The 21,092-nt window shown below is 34.3% G+C and overlaps 1 protein-coding gene across 2 annotated transcripts in view; it reads left to right on the forward strand.

Annotated features, from left to right (window-relative positions):
- CDH8 (cadherin 8) overlaps positions 1-21,092 on the forward strand; it is a 153,521-nt gene that overhangs the window by 113,674 nt on the left and 18,755 nt on the right. For both annotated transcript variants that reach the window (XM_005152164.3, XM_031051747.2), the window contains 2 exons: positions 6,097-6,218; positions 12,971-13,088. In XM_005152164.3, coding sequence (XP_005152221.1) covers positions 6,097-6,218; positions 12,971-13,088 — 240 coding nt within the window. The remainder of the gene's footprint in view (positions 1-6,096; positions 6,219-12,970; positions 13,089-21,092) is intronic.

Here is a 21,092-nt window from a genome sequence, read left to right on the forward strand (position 1 = left end):
TTACAATTCACAGAGTATCAATTTGTTTGACTGCTGTATATCTGCACAGCTTAATGATATGATAAATTACAAGCAGGTTGCTTTTGAATGTCAAATTATAGCCTGCCCTCGGTTAAGGAAAACGAGGACTAACTGATTCCATCAATAAGTATTGTATCTGTGCATAAGGAACTTACTTTTTAAAACACAGTTTGATTATGCAGTTTTATAAATCTGAGTAGATACTTTGAAGTCAAAGTGCTCACCTGAAGTCCCTGATTTAATTTAAATTATATTTGCATTTCAATTCTTAGTTTATTTAGAATGTAGTAGAGAGCTAATGTAATATTAAGAACAGGAACTAAGTTAGGCTGCCAGAGGAGAAAAGACCTGACTGACTTCAGTAGAAGCCACATCAGGCCTCGAAGTGCATACCAGCATGGTCTGCTTGCATTGCTTTGCTACTACAATGGCAGGCAAAGACTCAGTGCAGGGTTAGGTGGAATGTCACTGCTAACACAAAGAACAATATCTGTTTGATCCTTTGCTGGCATGTTTCATTTATCTGCAGTTTATTGGTGATTGATTCAAGATTTTTAAAAAAATTAAAGTGAGTAAAAACTTGTCTGAACAGAGCTTGAAGAATATGGCTTTATTCAGCTAACATTTTCTGGCATGACTTGTGCATCTACCGCAGACATTTTACTCTTTTGGTAATATTAGCAACCTGAATGTATGATCTCTCCTTTAGTCCTTTGGAAATCTCTTAGCTACAAATTTAGCTTTGAAATCAAGTCTTGAAAATTTAGTCTGTCTTTAGCTTCCCCTCCTCCTTGTCCTCCTTTTCAGGATACATAGGTGAAATGCTCTCCTTGCACTCTACCTCATTGGTGGGTATGTATGGTTCTGTGTTTGTCCACACCTGTGAAAGCTTGCCTTTTGCAAAAATCTGACATCTTTTTCATGGCAATGAGAGGTAGAAAAGTGGACAAAAATGAAGAAGGTGGAAATCCTTGGTGAAACTTGTGACAGTCTATCAGTGAGGAAGTGAAAATAGAATGTATCATAGCTATGCTCATAACTTGTTCATCTTTCTTCTGGAGACCATGGTAAAATAAATGGAGTGATCAACTGAAAGGAGGCAAAACTTTTCAACTGCATTACTATTTTTCTTCCGAAGAATGACTTAAGGAACAAACCTGAGAAATATGTTTCACATCTTTTTCTTTCTTCCTCCCTCCCACACACACGTTCACGCAGAGACTCACCACAATCTGTACTCCTCTAATACATTCCAGTATGCCGAAACAGAGATATGAAATGTTAATTTTGAAGCAGTGTTTGTTTATGAAATGTTAATTTTGAAGCAGTGTTTGTTTCTTGTCTTAGCAACTTGTACAGCAGCTTTTCTGCTATGCACTGATCTGTTTATATTACTTTATAGATATACCACACCTCTGCATACTTTATGATCTTTTAAAAATACAAGGATTTCAGGCAGGATCTAAATTGTTATTTAGAGATTTTTTTTTCCCAAATTTTATCCTAATTCAGGAAGAGCTTATATTCTTTTATTTTTAGCAGAAATACTGCCAATGGCTGATGTCTTTTCCTGACAATTTCAGAGTCAGTTTCAGGCACTCAGTCTGTCTTGAATCGGATCATTACACAACACTTCAGATAAATGAACACAGTGTGCGCTGCATTATGTGATTTCTATAGTTAAACTTCAACATAAATAAAATTTCAGTTTCACAATAGTATCTCTGTTTCTCAAGTTTCTTGAAGTCAGATTTGCTAGCTTTTTATGAAGAAAAATAATTATAAACTATAGTGCTATATAGGAAAAGGATTGCACAAAGAAAACAACAGCATAAACCCTAAAAGGAGAAATAAACTTGTCCTGCATGTAGATTTTTTTGTAGTAATGGCATCAGATGAAACCTCGATGAAGCCATGGGAATGCATCTGTTAAAATACAACTTAATAAGCTTGAAATATCAGGGATATAAAGCAAGCACTATTGGTTTTGGGTAGTCATTGATTCAGATTTTGTTTTGATTTCTCTGTTAGAACTACGACTTCCTCTACTTCTAATTTGAAATATTACTATGGTAGAAATTTCTCTGAATCAGAGAAGCATGAATTATCCATTTCCAAGCCATGTTGTGATGACAATAAGAGTAATAATAATAAAAAAAAATAATAAGGGGTATTATTTTATAGGAGTCTACTTTCTATTCAAGTACTTATTTTTTGTTGAAATGCAAGACAGCTTATGACTTTTTAAAGAGATCCTTGAAATTATTTTTGGTTAATTAAATAAAGGAAAACTGGATTCAACTGGATTTCTTTGGTTAAACAGCTGATTAACTTAATTTTGCCAAGCCAATTGTCATTTGTAAATACCACTTCTTGTTAAGACCACCTGTATGTATATCTGTGAAGGAAGGGCAGTGGAGAAGTGTTTTGAGTATGTTTATGAAGTGTTTAAGTTTAGTTTATGGGAGTTGAATACCTGTGTTATGTTCTGTTAGTTGTAGCACAAGACCACTTTGATTTACAAGCTCTAGGTACTTCTAGTACTACTACTGCTGTATGCAGTACCAATGTAAGAATGCTTAGTGCTTTGCATTATATATTTTCAATGATACATGCACATCTCAGTTACATAAGGTTTTTCCAGAAAGGAATAAATGTGTTGATTACAAGAAGAATTAGCACTAGTCTGTAGCCTCCAAAAATTCAGGTTTGGAGACACTAAATGGCTTGATAGTGGGACTATTTTTTTTTAATTATTATTTTACTTTGATTATCTCATCTGCCTCATCATATTTCATCAAACTCCGCAGCCTTTTTTAATACTCAGTACATTTTAATGGGTATATTACTCAAAGATGAATACCAGCAAGTTGTGTATTTAATTTCAAGCATGTAATATTCCAATAGAATCTTGAGAACTGCAGAGAAATGCAGAGCTTTTTAGGTGCTTGTAATTCTTGTAAACCTTTCTGTATGCATTTCTAAACTCACCTGGACTTTCCATTATTTTGGGAAAATTAAATTAATTGAATTTTTTGAGCTCAAGCAATCAGTCCTACTATCTACCTCGTTCATGCAAGATGACTCAGTCTTCCTTAATCATACTTATTGGGTGGTTCATTGGGAAAAAACCCCAAAACAACAAACCGGAAAAATAAGCAACCATCAAAAAAAAAAAAAAAAAAAAAAAAACAGAAAAATACAACCCTAAAACCAAGATAGTAATTAAAATTCAGTTTTGTCAGTAGCTGAGAAAGAACTGACTCTCCATTCATACAAATGAGGAAAAGTTCTGAACATGAATACTAATCACTGTGAAGGCTGACTGTGTATGCAGGACAGTTAGTCATGTGAACGTAATGGTTCGCACACTCTGTGGAACAGGGTAAATCCACTTCAATTGCTTCCCACTTCTAATTTAAGAAATCTGGGCCTTGCTAACAGAGATGCATTTAAACTTGAGAGAGATATCGTCTGCATACGTGTTTTACCATTGAGAAGTTTGCAGACATTAAAAGTATGAAAATGGACAGACAAAACTATTTTATCTTGACATTTCATCCACAAGTGAAATATGGATGTGTTTAATGAAAATAAAACTTTGTTTGAATACGTTATCGTTAGGGTGTTTTTTATTTACAGGGAAAACACTTAGCATAAAGGGAAATTTCCTTGCAGTGACAAAATAATGTTATGTATTCCATGTGGTGGGCAGTACAAGCAGTAGACAAAATTCCCTCCCCATCTCTCTCTCATCAATAAATTTCATAATAGTCACAAGAACACTAAAAGGAAGTGGATATCCCCTTGTTTGGAGCTTTCCAAACCAGTTGGGTCTCCTTTGTGTTTAGTAAATGATTTTTTAAAATGAATTCACATCAAGTTTCTAATTATAATATCTTTAAATTTAATGTTTGTCTTTCTGATGAAAGACAAACATTTTGGGGGCAGTCAGAAGGGACATGAATAATTTCTTTAGAACCTTATCTAATTAATTACATTTCTCTGTAATGTCTTTAAAATTTGAACTGCCATCATTTCATTAACGTAGATAAAAGTAAATCTTTAGTGTTTAAATGTGACACTAGTGCTGAGAATTCTGATAAGCTCAAGATTATTTGTCTTTATTTTTATCAAGTTAAGATTAAAAAAAGTGTTTAAAATGTTTGGGATTCATCACTTCCATATTAGCTTTTAAATGCGTTTATTTATATATATTTATAGATTTAAAATGAATTATTATTCCATGGCATTAGTGTTCACTCACCTGTTAAGCAGTAAGATCAGGAGACAAAAAATGAATGTAAACATTACTCTTGCAGTATTGTTGTGGGGGTTTCTTATTCTGCTGGAACATGTTTCTTTCTGAACTAGAACTTTTGACTTCAAGTGGGAAGCATTTGGAGTCTCATGTCTTGTAATCTTACATGTCCTATACAGGTGTGATTTTAATATTTCAGGTTATGCAGCAAGCGTAAAGCCTTTGTTTATAGCACTAGTAAATTTGGTGATAGCTTAGTTTTGTGTCTTTCAATATAATTATTTTTATGCTATTCCCAATTAATGTTAGTAGAGCAATTGAAATGTGCACAATTAGATTCACAGGTTGAGCCTCAAAAAATTATGTCTATCTTTATGATACAAGCTTAAAAAAGGATGCAAGAGGTAGGATTTGGTTAGGTCACAATAAAGTTAACTTTGATTGAAGCCACAAACAATACCATGTGTATGGTAATTCTTTAATTATCTCTACCAGTTGTAGGGCTGCCACCAGTTGCTACCTGCCCACTGGTGGAGCCTCACCTACTTCTACTTTGTAGAAATTTATTATGAAAGGATCATTGAATCCCAGGCAATAGGAGCTTCTGTCCTACCCTCCCCTAAGCTAGTTCTGTATTGCCAGAGAACAGAATCCCCACAGATTGATGAAAGCTTTGGACAGGTGCTAAGCTGTCACAAAACCAGTAAGTTGATATTCTGACTTATGGTAGTAGCTTTCTTGCCTGAAGTAATAATTAAGGCAAAAGCACACAGTTCCATTAAAAGTCAGACACAGGGTTTGATTCACACGGTGTGCAGTTCTTGAAATTGTTGATAATATAAGCAACATTAAAAACTCTGGTTATAAAGTAATACTCACTAAGAGAGGGATTTTGAAACTAGTATTGAATTACTTGTAGAAGTATACATGTGCTATAGAAGAGGTTTTTAAACCCTTCATATCCATTGGTTACCTCAGTTTAAATTGCATTCATGGTTTTCCTCTTTGGGGAAAAATAATCTAAAATATTTAGAAATAGCCTCTTAAATTAGCTATATTGAACTGAAGAAAAGACACAAGGGACTGACTGTGAAATCTATGCAAAGTAGAATGCAGCTGCTGGTTTAGTTTTTCTTGATTAACAGCTTATTCTAATCTTCATAGTGAGAAACACTCTATGCAAAACACTTCTATAGCAAAATATGTAAAAAATCTACAAAATATAATTATATATTATTTCAATGAAGAAAGAAGTTCACAGGCCACATTTTTGGTCAGTGATAAATAAATTAAAGTGATTTAATAATCTGAAGTGCTGTCTAGTTTTACCTGTGTCAGTCTACAGCCTATCTTGGTCACAGTGTGGGCCTCTACATTAATCGTATTTGTAATGAAGAAATAATGGATGTGCAGTCAGAACAATTAATAGAGTAAAATGCTCTGTGCTCTGCCAAAGATAAACAAAGAAATAAATCTATGTTGTTTACAGCCTTCTCTTTTCCATGTATAATGGACTTTATCAATAAAACAATACAAACTTCATCAAAGAAAAATCTCACCAATTTAGTCTAAGAAAGATCATTGAGCTAATCTCCAACAAATGCTGTTTGCAATAGGGATCTATTTATTCTTTTCAACTGGAAAATACTGGTCATCCTTCTTTATCTCATGCTTCAACTCCACGATCCATTACAGATGAGACAACCCAATTAAGCAAGGAAGAAAACAGGAAGATTATGGTTACTCTGTAGGCATTTATGCATTAGTCCTAACATATATATACTTACCTTTTTTACTTTGATTTGTTCTCTAAGGAAACCACAGTCAAGTGTCCCGGGTGCCTGTTGCTATCAAAGTTCTTGATGTAAATGACAACGCTCCTGAGTTTGCATCAGAGCACGAAGCTTTTTTATGTGAGAATGGGAAGCCTGGACAAGTAAGTATCTCCATGTTTTTATGTTGGTACTTAGATGTATGAGAAGTGAGTGCAGTTTCTCCCTGTCATCTCATCTTTATTCCCAAAATGCATGCCTAAGTGTTCATGCTAACAACTCTTAACGCTCATTTAAGATAAACCCATGATCGTATTCTGTAGTACAGATCTCTCTATATGGATTTACTTATTTTTTAAAGCATAGATAGGTAAATTAAAGGTGGGTATGCTAGGAAAATATACAGAAAAAAAAATTGAGTGTCTTTAAGCTCCCATTGATTCTACTCTGCTTGATAGAACTCATTGCTTCATAGTTTCAGGGGTTTTAATAGGTAAAAGTATAATCCAACCTAAATTCCAGTTCAGTTATTGAACTATATTGCAGTTGGTCCCAGGTATGATTTAGAATAAACACTTAGAACAATAAAACCATTTCTTCTTACCCATATGTCAGTTGTAATCTCTAGTTAGTTCTTACTTTTTCAATGACAACTGGAAAAAAAAAAAAACAAGAAAGCAACCCAGAACTTCATGGAAAGTCAAATAAATTGCAACTGAGTTTGAAGTATCTAAAGTGCGATGGGGTCTTAGATAGAAATGGAGCTCAAGTTTTCATTGTATTTAAGAAAAAAAATAAAAAAGTACTTAAGAGGTTATTTCCTTCTTGATTTAGTGAAATAAAAGGGTTGGCAAAAGAGTTTGCACAGCACTTGACAAGGTGAAATAAACATAGCAAGATATCAGAAGCAAGATTTAACCCGTGTAGCCTTTTCCAAGGAAAATGAAACAGGTTTCATAAAGGGCACCTATTTTCAAGGACAAACATACAGAAATAAGGAAGAATATCTCACATGCCACATAACTGACAAGATAGAGATTCAAGAAAATGTACAGACTTCAAAGAGTCAAGAAAATGTACAAACTTTTAGAAAGTGTAAATGAGATTTAACTGTTGTCCAGCTTGAGAAACATTGTGTGTTGCCACAACTCACTGTTATTAAACTTTCAAATTTATTTCTAGATTGTGACATTTTATTTAAATAAACAGCAGTTGACAGCATGACACTAGACTTGCTACTTCGGCTATTCCTGTGTCTCATGTGGGTGGTAGGCATTAAACTCACTATTCTCCAAAGAAGGTTACCTGACAATAGAGTTAGAAGTTATTTTCTTTTAGTAGTATTAAATGACAACCAATATAGCAGTATATGACAACCCACCTCTGCCAAGACTGGATTGTTGCAGAAGATGATTTCACTTCTAGCACCCCTTTTTTGTATATTAAAAAAGGTGTCAAAAATCTGTCATTTAAGAAATGAGAATTCTTTTCAACCACTGAAAAGCAGATTATTGAAATGTGCCCTTATGGGCAGACAGTTATGCTGCTGTTGGTATTTAGGTTTTTCTAGCTCAGAGTGGATATCTGTTTAGCTTAGGGTGGAAATGTAACTATTCAGCATTTTGCTGAGTTACATTTTCTAGGATATATTAATTTCTAATGAGTGTACCTTTAACTAGGACTCAGTAACCTTCGCTAAAGTCAGAAAGCTGTTACTCAGGATTTTCTGAATACATTTATTTATCTACATATTCGCATCAGACTTCAGCTGGTTTAAGAGATGCTGAAAATTGTTCACATTTCATTTTGGAATAAAACAATAAATGAGATGATTAAGAGACAGCTGATAAAAGAGGCTTTTGTTTAAGCACTTATGTAAAACTTATATTAAACCATTATGTTCTTCATTTTACCATCACCTCTTAAACTCTTGATCTGATGGCAGATGTCACTCTTGAGCATGAATGCCTGTGTGAACTTTACAGATGGTTATTAAATATTTGGCTGTCAGCATGAATGAGGTGTGACTGATCCTGCAATTTATTCTGTGTTTTAAACAAATAGCATTATTGGAACCACTCAAGTAAAAAAAGTTACTCTTGAGTAACCACTCATGAATAATCGCCAAGGTTACGTTCTAAATTTAAGTCATCATTCAAAACTTATCTGCTTCTGTGAAGATTTTGATATCTACACTAAATTGCTTGTTTTTTCTTATGCTTATTATTCTATATTCAAATTTTGGAATAAATCATATTAATAAGTAAAGATGTAGAATTCAAAATATTAAATATGACTCAGCTATAAAATAGCCAATATGAGAAAGAGGCTACTCTTTTTCATAGTAGCAAAAGCCTCTTTCTCCAAAGTTCAAACCTGAATGTTACATGTGCAGGAAAGGTGCTACTGTATTGGAGTATTCTAATCTATTTACATTTGCAGCTCAAGTTAGATTTAAGTTTAAATCGAATTTGTATTTCTGTAAGGGAGACCACATTTGAACCTTTCAGAAAAACTTATTTGTAGCATTTGTAGCCCCTAAATATATTGAGCCATCTATCCCAGTTCACTTTTTAAGTGTTCTATTTTGAGTTCTGATATAATTGCAAGTGGCAATTGCAGCTGCTGGTGATGTGACAGAATGTATTAAATATGCTTTTTTTTTTTTGCTTTAATCTACCTCTAACAGTAGAGGTACAACAACTAGTAGGAGAGGAAAAGGAGAGGATGAGCAAAAATATTAGTATATGCAAATATTTATGTGTAACTTTCACATTTTTACACACAACAGAAAGTTGCCAGAAGTGGCGGGTTTTGTCACTTTTAGGAAATAAAAGTACTGTACTGTTACAGTATCTCTAAGGTAAACATAAACCAGCTCATGCTTTTCCCTATTATTCCTTTTTTTTTTTTTTTTTTGCATAATTCCACTTGCTAAAGACAGCAATCATGGGTTTGTTGGCTATAAATCTACAGCTTGTTGTTCTCCAGTCCAGCTAAATTATTTTCCTACGTTCCTAGAACAGAACATCTGTACTATTAAGAAAAGTGCTTCACTCACTGTTCCTCAGTCTGCACCCAGACTTTCCTAGCAAAGTGCTTTTTGTTTGAAACAAGGCTACAAAACTTTCAAACGCTTAAGTACTGCAGACAGTGATGTATCGGTGCTCAAGCCAGTGTTTAAACTAGAGCAATATAAAACTAAGTACAATGTTCCTCCAGTCTCTTGCAATTTGTCTCTATTTTATTCAGTTCTCTTAATAGAATTGGCTTTTTCTAATGGGAGAAATCTTCAGATAGATCTTTGTCTCTAAAGAGCCAAAGCTGATTCAAATGGCAAAATGCAGGTTCTAGCAGTAAAGGGCTGGCTATGGCTGAAAGGCAAAGTTAAAATTGTACTGCTGTGAGTACTTATGGTATTGTGAGTCTGAAAAGTAATCCAGAAATAACCATGAAGACTAATGTGACTGCAACAGTTTTTCAGAGTTGGAAGAAAAATTTTAAATTGGCAAACGTTCCAAGTTAGCTTACCAAGTTGCATTGCAGTATTGTGTATTAAAATCACAGATAGTTATGATACATTGATAAAAACTTTAGGCTTATATTTAACCTTCTGCATCAACCATTATGATTATACTGGTAATCTTCTAAAAATATTATTTCAGGCATAGTTGCTTTGCAGAAATGTGAGGCAACATACAGACTATAATGCTGAATTGTCCTCGGGGATCATTTAACTATCCGTTTCAATCCAGAGCTGCCTGTTAAGCAAAATATGCTGATTTACTATGTTTCTACTAAATGTATGTACAGAATCAAATATATGCATGAATTTTTAATAGAACATCAAAGTTGAAATTTTACAAGGAAGAATTTCATAAATGTCAAGACTGAAGAGCCAAAGGGTTATTAACCTTCACTCTAGTGCTTATGGATACATTGTGAAAAAAATCAGGTCTTTTTCTTTATGATTAGTATTGACCGATTTTGTTATGTGAAACACCCTTGTTACCCATGTTACTACAGGGAAAGAAACTTATTCAGTGATAGGTACAGCAGGACAGCCCTGGAAGATTTTCTACCATGTTCTGAAACATAAATTAAGAGTTGGAAAATTACTCCAATAGTGTTCCATTAAAAGATTATACAACACTGAGCAATAAAGTACACTCATCAGCATACTAATAAAAATGTGGTAATGAGAATTACTGGACTTTTCTTACCCCTATGGAGTAAAACATACAGGAGCTCTGTGTCACTGTATATATGTTATGCCATTTTTATTTTTTAAGAGCTTATTTTAATGCAAATGCACAAAGAAATAAGGTTGCTATGGGAACACTAACTCTTAATTCCTTGATCTGTGCATGTAACACAACAAATATAATGTTCCGCTAAGCCTATCTTTTGCATATAATTTTCTGTGCATTTTAAGGCAAAGAAAGGTTTAGTAAACAATGAAGGGAATGGATGAAAAGAACTGAAGTATAAAAAAGCATTCTCTAGGCCATTAAAAGGTATCTGTAGTTCCTGGAGAGGGTAGAGGAAAGGACAAAGCGTATAACCAGCTTTTATTTCTTGAAAGTTTGCAACCTAGGCAAAATTGTAAGCTTATTTCATAAAATTTCCATGAGCTGAAAACCCCTGTTATTAATGCTTTGGCTACTGGCTTTCAGGTATTTTAATTGAAAACCTGCAGACAGTGAACTTTTTAAGTCAACTCTCTTACATAATGCTGGAAAGAATTAAGTTATGTAGCCAGTAGAGATAAAATTGCACAACTATCTGATAAACTGCACCTATTACGTGTACTTGATGTTTCAGACTCTACTGCGCCATTCTCCTTTTCCCCTATTGCTTTCCAATTCTAACAGTGTTAAAAAGATGGAACAACCACAAAATATGTCTTTCTAAAGATGCTTTCCATTCTAATTTGCACTTACCCATTACACAGAATTACTAGGACCTAGTCCAGCCCTGTGCCTGATGTATGTGGATAGTGTAGTACCTTACAACTCTGTCAGGAGAAAGCTGAAAATACTCCACATCTGTACATAGGCCCATCTCTGCAGTGGGACAAGCAATATCTGCTTCTATATTTTTCAGCTGGTTTTATTATTTCACAGTCCACATCTCTGTAAGATCCATTATGGAGCTATTAAATCACACACCTACTTCTTTAAGCAAAAACTGTCTTATGTCTTTTTCTGCCCATCCCTTCTAATACGTGTGTCTGAAGAATCTACTTATGTGGTATTTAAACAATCTAAAACTTTTTGCAGTAGATTACTGATAATAAATCTGACATATCCAGAATATGAGTGGGCAGTGGGCAGGGAATTAATTGTTTGAAATTCCTTCCTGAGTTGCCTTACAAGTTATGTGTTCATATATCAATACCTGCTAAAATATCTTTGCATATGCATATACACATGCATAATTTCAAATATTTATATTTTGATGTTGCTACTCCTGGTTACCTAGACAGATTTTATTGTTCTTTTAACGCTTGCAGAATATAGAAGAAAGAATGGGATATTGATTATTGTTGTACACATAACACATACACATTGATATTCCTTTCTCTTGGAATGAAAGAGTATAAAATACTAGGTATTAGCATTTTGCTATTGAAGCACTGAAAATTTAAAGTAGAAGTCTAAGAATATGGGCAGCATCAGACCCTGGTTCTATTTTTTGCTCTATACTTCAAAAATTAAATTTGCAGTGATTCATAATCTGAATTTAATTGTCAAAAATATTATGGGTCAGTTGCTTTGAACATTACAAAAATAACTACGTAAGACACAAATGGTATTGAATTCAATGGACATGGGAAAGGCCAATAATTCTCATTAAATTTCTTATAAACCTCATCTAGCATGAGCTAGCTACCACTGAAATTCAGCTCAGTGCTGGATCTGGATCCATAGTTGGTTTTGTTTCTGCTTCTGTGGAAAACATTTGGGATCAAAAGTAACTGAGCCAAATATTTAAAAAAAAAAGAAAAAACAAACAAAAAAATAACCCAAAACCTGCTGATTATTTTAAAATCATATTTCTTCTTTTCATATTCCTGTGAAGCTTTGTATGATTTGAAGATGGTGAATTGCAGTTTCTTTCTGAGTAATGTTGGAGGTAAAAGAGATAAATGGAGGTAAAAACACCTACAGATACTGTAGTTGGTCAGGTAAATCATATGGGGTGAAAGCTATTTGATTACTCGATGTTATCCAGACTGTTCAAGTACTCTATGCTCTTCTAACCTTAGTGTCCTGCATTATTCTGGAAATTATTCATTAAAAATGTCACTTTAAAACAAAATATGCTTTAGTACAGGAAGAAATTAGGTTTTATTAAAATTAAGAAAAAAAGTCCAAAATATACACTTAGATATTTTCCTTCTTTTTCAGGTTAGATTATCTAGCATGTAAAACTTCACATTGAAAGTTCATTTAAAAAATGTATATATATTTTCAATAAATTAAAAAATGGTGGTAGGGAAAGGAGAGGATTAAAGATAGATTGTACATTCTGGTCCTGTGAGAAGCATGGCTATATGAATAAAAAACTACTATAGGCATTGTAAGTCTTTCTGAAATTATTTTATTTCTTCTTTATTGCTGAATAATAATTTAGTACTCGCCAAATCAGCGTCAGTTTTTACTGGCCTCTCTCACATGCCTGTCTTTCCTTATTCCCTGCCTCCTTGTTCTGAAAACTGTTTAAATGGGCCAGATACAGTCCCTCTTCCCCAGACATTCAGTTGGAGGTCTGTAAAAGCCTTGCAAGTTTATAAATTAGCATTGTTAATATGGCATGTGGACAAATGAGAATGTGTCTGAAAGAATAGAATGTGTTTTTTTCAGTACTGTACATTTATGTGAATACTTAATGAGAGCATTTTCTGTTGAAGGTAATTCAGATTGTCAGTGCTGTTGACAAAGATGATCCTAAAAATGGGCATTATTTCCTGTACAGTCTTCTTCCTGAAATGGCCAACAATCCAAATTTCACCATCAAGAAAAATGAAGGTAAATACAAAACATACATAATGTGTATCTGAACAACTTAGTTTTGAATTGCTTTTTGACTTCCATTTACTTTACCAGTTTGTCCCTGGGCAATTGTAGATAATCTGTTTAATGGTACCTTCATTATATCTCCTAAGCTATTTCCAATATCTTTACAGTAGATAAGAAGAAAGTAAAATGAATACTGCATTTAGATCCAGAAGACAGTTCACTGGCTTAAATAAAATGAAAGCATGGATTTATTGCCTGTTTTATTTCTATTAATTTGAAATTCCAGAGATATGCTATGAGGTGAAAATCTGAAATTATGTTGATAAATAAATGTTGATCCTTTGTTGACTGGATATAGATGGGAACATAAAATTAAGTATCTACTAAATCCCCAAAAGGAAACACCATTTAAGCCTATTTGTTGTGTGTATAAAGATTCCAAAGTATTTCAGTTAGGCACTTTTACTGGAAAGAGAAATATGATCAGCAAAGCCCAGAAGGACACTCTGTGTCACTGTGCTTTAGAGCGCTTCTGGAAGGGCAAAATGTCATCCTGTAGTACTATAGAAGTGGAATTACATGTGTGATGGAAAAAAGGACACATTTAATATCGTTGAGCAATAAATTTACAGCAATCCTTTTGTTTGGCATGCGTGTATTTGAAGGTCATGTGAGAAACAGCTACGAATTATCACAAGAATGCTATAAATAGCGATTTATGTATTTGTACTTGAATATTCAGCAAAGATTTTTCATCTTGGTTTCTTTTTCTTTTTTATGTAACCATACCCTGTCAGGAATTTTAGTCAAATTCAGTCTCTTATTTCTCTTACTTGAGATTCTGTTGAAGGCAATCCCTACTTAATCCATTACTAATAGGAAGATGTATCTGAGATGTATGTGCATGAGTGTAAAAGTAATGCATGAAATATCAAATAAAAAGAAAATGCCATTTTCATTTTTTATTATGGCTGTTCCAACCAAGAAGAATGATAGCATGATTTTGTTAAATTATACCATAAAAACCTAAATTCTTAAATCAATTTAAATAGATAATGAAGTTTTCCTTTCATTAGATATGTTTTTCTCTTACAGCATTCACAAAGTGTGTCTCTACTTGTATTTGTACTTTCATGTAGGAAATAAGTCTCTGCATGTTTTCTGCACTTACAGGAGAAGATATAACAAACCTCTCCAAAATGCATTTGATAATCATCAGTAGTGTAAGACAAACTGAATTAAGCATCCTAAATGTGAGGTAGCTCGGGTTGCAGAGTATGACAAAGTGAAAGAGGTATTTTCAGTTCTCCTCATATTTAAATACTTACCTTACATCACTAGTTAGTGCTCTCCTTCCAGTCTGTTACCTATTTGAGACCCACGTGTCCTCCTAGTCACAGCTAATGGCATAATTACTGCTGATGTGAGTGGGAGTGAAGAAACTACATAAGCATGGTTCTGGAAAATTAGGTCCAGTTTTTTTACAACATTGCCACTCAGTTTTACAGGTTTTAATGCATTTGAATCAGTTAAGTGTGTAAATCTTCCTAAAATGACCAATGGAAACCTCTTGAAATTAAAAATCCTCTTGAAGAGACTTTCCTGATATAATCTTTCAGTATCAAAGAATGAAATTCCAGCTATGCATACCACCCTTTTCTATCAGGATTGCTCAGCCAGAGATGCAGCCCATGGTTGGTGCTAGAACATGATCTCCCACAGGAGGCAAATACTTATGTCAAAGCCAAAATCAGGGTATAATTTGGTTAAGGTGAGGTTTCATGTAAGTTAAACATCATAAATCTTTAGTAAGTCTTTATTTAGTTACGGCACTTAAACAGCGAACTTGACCATGACTTTGTCTGGCATATGTCTAGGTAAGCATGAGTGATTATTCTTGTTGAAAAATCTCCAATATGCCTAAAAAAAAACAGAACTCAGAAGTCAGATTTCTCTGAGTGTCTGGGCAGCCCAAATGCTGGCTTGATATGATTATTAGAGGCAATATAAGAAATTTCCTGTAACAAACCCTACTCTCATATTTGGAGCACTGTGTTGCTGAGGGTCAGATCAGTGCACAGCCCACTTAGGCTTGGAACAGAAAAACATTTCCTCATACTGGTGGGCAAAATCCTTGGCACTTTTGTGACTGTGACCTCAGGCTCAACTTTCTCCCATATACTTGGCCTTGTCAAATTCTTCAAGGCAGGAGAGACTGACTTTATGGCTGGTGAAGAAATGCTATCCTAACCACTTGTGGATATTATAAATGGATTGCATTTTCTCAGGAAACCTAATCTAAAAACCCATTTTTTTTTGTCAGAATTAGTAATTTTTTTTTATTTAACTGATTTTTCACCTTGCGTTTCTCCAAAATTCTCTCAGGTGCAGAGATAAAAGTGCGCCTCCTCAAGAGCTTCTGCAAAATGATGCTAGCCTTTTGAAGTCTTCTTTTGTGTTTTGGGTAACACTGTGGCATTTGGCAATTACTTCCTGCTTCATGAAGTAGTGACTTTATCTGGCACTACTGTGCAAACAATGCAGTTTGGCATCTGCCATGGGAAGAAAGCTATGGTATTCTGTTTCTGTCCCTCATACTAAAAAGTATATGATGCATGTATTCTTGAATTTTCTCTTTCTGTATGGAACAAAAGTATAACCATTAACTAATTTAATTTGTTGCCTGCAGGCTAATCCTATTTTTCAAACTTTTCAGGATGCCCTAAAGCAAGTTCATATGATACTTCAGTAATTAGTTGTGCTGCTCAAATACACTACAAATGCTATGATGGGCTTTGTTTTTATTACCCAATATGTTTAACTGAGTGACGCAGCAGTGTACCTTAATCAGAAACCACAAAAAAACCTCCACTTCTCCTAGGACTGTAGTATGTATTATAGAAATTATTTAATTTCTATATAACTATATATATATAAGATATATACTTTAATTATATATCTATATTTATATAACTATATATATATGATATATTATGTGATCATAGCAGTATCTGTTCCTTGAAAGGATACATCAGTATCCTTTATTGGTTTGGTCTGTTAAATTTGCATATTCACAACCCCTTCTGTACACAAAATGCCCCGAACTGCAGAGGCTGTAGTGCCTTTGTGATGTAAATGCAAAAATGTGTATTTGAATGTCATCATACATCTCACTGAAACTCAGTAGATCATCTCTTAGCAATCTTTATTTCTTGTATCTCCTGATCTGATCTTTCCGTTCTTTTTAGAGCAAAACTGTCAGTTACTGAGTAGTTTTCCTTAGGATTTGTGCCTTAGCTGAATGGGTAGCTACTGATAATCTGAAGTAAAGCAATCCTACTCTCTAAAGCTGTTAATGCAAGGAGTGCTGCTCATTTAGAACTTTACACCTTCGAAACATAAATAATAAAATTGTGTAATAAAAATACAAGAAATTAATGCAAAGTAAGAATCATGTTTTCAGTGTTAGACCTGGTGACTAAACCTGAGACATAACAAATCCTTGACTGCATGAACTCATATAGACTGACTGTCTGGTCACTTATTTTTCACATATCTTCATGCTGGGTTCCTGCATAGGAGTGAAAATGGGAAAAAAAATGAAAATAAATATTATGTGCAGTGTGCTTGAAAACTTCAAACCAAAAAATCCTTAAAACTTCAGAAGAAAACATCTCATGTTTGGATGGGTGTTGATACATTCTAGCAATGTGTTTGTATATTCCTTAGCTGAATCGAATTAACCCTTCCAAAAACTGTAGGATTACAAGAAATGAAAAAAGAACCTGACAGGAATTTAGACTACTGATAAGGATTTTGTACTGTCATGGCATCAGCAAATTGAAATGGGACCTTTGGAAATGGAATTAGCATTTGTTGACAATCTTTTTTCAGGTGAGTTGTCTTCACAAAGCATTACCTAAATTCTAATGTCAGTACCTGGATTATCTCCTGCATCCCAAACAATATGCTTACAGCAATACCTGTTTTCAGCACTGAATTCCTAATGTTCTTATGGTTTCCTTAGTTTGTTCAGGTGCAAACAGAATTTTGTGATAAAAGCATTTTCACAGATGTAAACATTTTTATATGCTGCCAATACAATTTTTACTTTCAGAAACTAGCAGATACATCTTACCATAAAGAAACTTCAAGTTTTTCCCAAAGGATATATCCTATTCCATTTTTCTCATGCCAAATTCTTTTTCCTAATGTAACAAAACCCAACCCAAATGTTGGGTTGTAGAGTGCCTTTGCATGCAGTATCTCTTCTGGCAGAAGAAATGGTGCACCTCCACTGTATAAGTGGGATATTACTGCTCTCACTGGGGTTTATGTAGTAGAAGCAAACACAAGGTTGCTTGGAACATGAGCAGTCCTTATCTTTGGGTTAAGGAAATCATCTTAATAGCATGTGGTTGTATTCCTGCAGTAGTCCAGTGGCCTTATAAATAATCAGCCTCCCCTTTCCCCAAAATACTCAATGTCTGCCTGGTATGCTGAGCTCTGAATTTGAGCCAAACTGATTTTAGTGAGTGCACAGTACACAGTGAGGTTGGGTTTTTCTTTTTAAATGGATACATACTTCAGTAATGGACTGTTCTGATGTTTCTTTATAATGAATTTAATATTTATTCTCAGCCATGCTTTGTCTACTATACCTATGATACCTATAATAGCTCCAAGAGTGTTCAGGTTTAAACGTCCATTTCTTTTGTTCTTTCCATCTACCAAGTTTAATCTATCACGTATATCCTCATTGTGCTGCCTTGAAGGTGTAGGCAATGGGTCATGTATTTAAAAGGAAATAGTCTGGTATAATCACTTCAATCATTGACTTGTATGCCTTTGTATACTATTGCACATCTTATTTTAAAATATTTTCTACTTATTATCACCCCTTTACCATTAATAACTATTTCTAAACTACTTTAAAAATAGGTGAAGAAGACAATTACATGCAACATCTCTTTTCAATATCCCAAATAATAAAAAGAAATTATCAGCACTTTTTTGAAAGTACTTCTGTTTCACTGTGTTTTTAATGTAATAAAACCTAGATTTTTTTTCCATATCTTTTTCCTGAAAGTATTTTTAGCAACATCTGTCAAATGCCTACCTGGAGGGTGAGTCCTTTTTTTCCCACAAGAGTAACTTTCGCGTTAAAATGAGTTTCTTTCCCTGAACCAGCTTCTTTTGGCATTTCTTGGTAAGTCTCTCTGCCATTGTCTCAGCTGCCAGCTAAACCTCCTTCTATGTTTTTGATTGACTTTTCTTTCCACATACACAGCTCAGAGAGCTAAGAGGTGGCACTGCTGTTTCATTGCCCTCCTTCCACTTTGCCCAATTTCAAAGTTAACCCACTGACCTCAGGTACAAATTGCCTTACCAAGGACATCATTAAACCCATCATTTCTTGATGGATGTACAAGGAACATCTAGAGTAACAGCACCCATATGGTCCCTTAGATTTGAACAGTAAATCCTCATACATTTTTGCAGTTTCATGCAATTTTTCAAGAGCATTGGAAACTTTGTGGCTGGCATCTGTGCCAGAGTGTGTTTCACAATGGCAGTTCTTGAGGGAAAGCACGTGCTTACATATTTCTAATGTGTTTAATTATCGTTCTCCTTCTTTTTCTAGATCAATAATTAGGCTTTCAAAGTACAACTCTAAAACCTACCAAATCACTTCCTTCTTAGTGGTTTTCTTGAAAAGTAAAATTAAGTGGTTTGATCAGAAATGTGTCTTGCAACCTATACATAAATATTTTTCTACCATGTTTGTGAATATTAGTCATATGGAATAACATCTAGAAGATTACACCTAAAATTGTAAAATAATTTACTGCATAATCTGGGAAAGAGTGTTGATCAACTTCTGTCTTAAAAGGCATAGTTTTGTCTCCAGGAATCACAGGGAATACTTGCATAGTGAGGTGCATTCAATGTGAAAGCAGTAGAGAGTTAAAAATAAATGCATCCAATGTATTAAAAAACAGCAAACACAAAGTAACCTATGATCTGGTACTCCTATGCCTGTATCTGCCATCCACTGGTACACGTCATGTTTCTCCAGGAGTGTTCATAAATTGAAAAAACGTATTATAAATATCATACTATCAGTCTTTTTCTCAGCATGGCATTAAAGCTGGAGCTGTTTAAATAGTAAAGTTCAACATTTTTATAAACTGAGGATATCAGAACAGTCTCAGATTATTGATTTTTTAATGAATGGTATAGTTAATAATAAAATTGTTAATATAAAAATCATTGAAATATTCCTTTTTTAGTGGCTGAAAGATTTTGTTCATGAAGATCTCTTTTTATAATATAAGCAATGTTATAAATTGTAAGTTATAGAAGTTTAAGCAAGAAAGTATATAGATGCTTTCTGAGTAGAAAGGTCTACGTTTTATCAAGAAAAATCATATGATAGTTAAGGCATTTAAGCTTCTATGAAACATTCTAGTCCTGTGAATTTAGACTATTCTGACATGAAATCATATTTTGGAAAACTCTTAATTGTTTTTTTAATTAATACTTACCTTTTTCACTTAAAACCAAAATGTGATTTACAGGCCTGAACTACCACATTCTGTTTATGATCTGCAAGTTATACTACACTGCTGGGTCAGAGCCCATTTCTACAAAAAATGCCTCAAGTGTATCTTGGTCTGTGTGCTGGAAAGCCTTTAAGAATTATGATTTGTCTGTGTGGTGATAAAAGCACACCCTGCTACTTCAGCTCCCTCACTGTTGGAGCAGGCAGGCAGGCAGGGATAGCATGGCCTATAAAGGGAAAGGACAGATTCAAGCTCCCACTTGATTAATATACAAACAGTGGTATTCAGCCAGTGCAAATACTTTTCCTGAAGTGAGTCGTTGTGAATTAGCTGGTGTCAAGTCCCTGAAATAATTTTATAACAGGAGAAATGCAGTTCCTTGTTTATTACACTCAGGTTCCTTCATCCTTAGTCCTTAGAAGATTGACCTGATTGAAACTGCTTTGGATCGGAAACTATGTTAGATCATTCTTTGCAGCAGGAAAAGTAATCAGTTTTCTCATTTACATATCTGACAATTCTAAGATGTAATGTCATCCTGTGAAGTAATAGAGTATGTCTAAAGACTCAGAAACATGAGCCCTTTCTACTAGCGATAAAGTGATAAGCAGTGGAGGTGGAAATCAGTACTAAAGATCTTTAGACTATTCTCAAATTCCAGAAGACTGGTAGAATGTAAAGTTAATGATAATATTACCAAGGGACTCCAATGCATTCCAGTAGTGCTCCAGAGTTCTGTCTTTCCAAGCACTGTAAGATTTCACATTGCAGTTGAAGTAATATATTCAACTCCTTTCTACTATGCCATTTTGCTGTCCTAGCAAGGTTACACTTTTCCATAGTTATAGTAGTGTTAGTGCCATCTAGCCTGAGAATGTCAGTGAAAATATTCTCAGTATACGCCTTTCATGACTGATAGCTTTTTGCTTTCTTTCCCCCTTCTTTCTTTACTATCATCACTATTGACTATGTTCTGTTATTCCCCAATGTTCTGTTTTTCCTTGATATTGAATATCAAGTGTGATTTAAAACAGCTTCCTTGGCATAGATGGACATGATGTTATTTTCTGAAGGGAAGGTTACATTAATGTAGATGGGAGATCAGCATTTTTCCACTCCAGTTCGTTGTGTGCCGCTTCCTTCACTGACACCTGCTTCTGCTGTCTTTCCCATCTTTCTTCTTGCATGCAGATCACTGCTCTTTCTGGGCTCCCTTCTAATTAGAACTACAAAGAAGGTAGTTCCTCTACAAGCATACTTTTAAGCCCTATCTGGATGTTCTACATCTTTACAATAGTTATGTGCTTTTCACCACTTTGATGGGCTAAAGAGATGAATACTTCTTGGTGCACATAGCTCCTCTAGCTGAAACTGAATGTCAGAAAAATAGAATCAGCACTTCAAGGGCTAACTCCTCTATCAAGCTCCTCCACACTGACCATTCTGT

The sequence above is a fragment of the Melopsittacus undulatus genome, chromosome Z (assembly GCF_012275295.1).
Source record: "Melopsittacus undulatus isolate bMelUnd1 chromosome Z, bMelUnd1.mat.Z, whole genome shotgun sequence".
Lineage (NCBI taxonomy): Eukaryota > Metazoa > Chordata > Aves > Psittaciformes > Psittaculidae > Melopsittacus > Melopsittacus undulatus.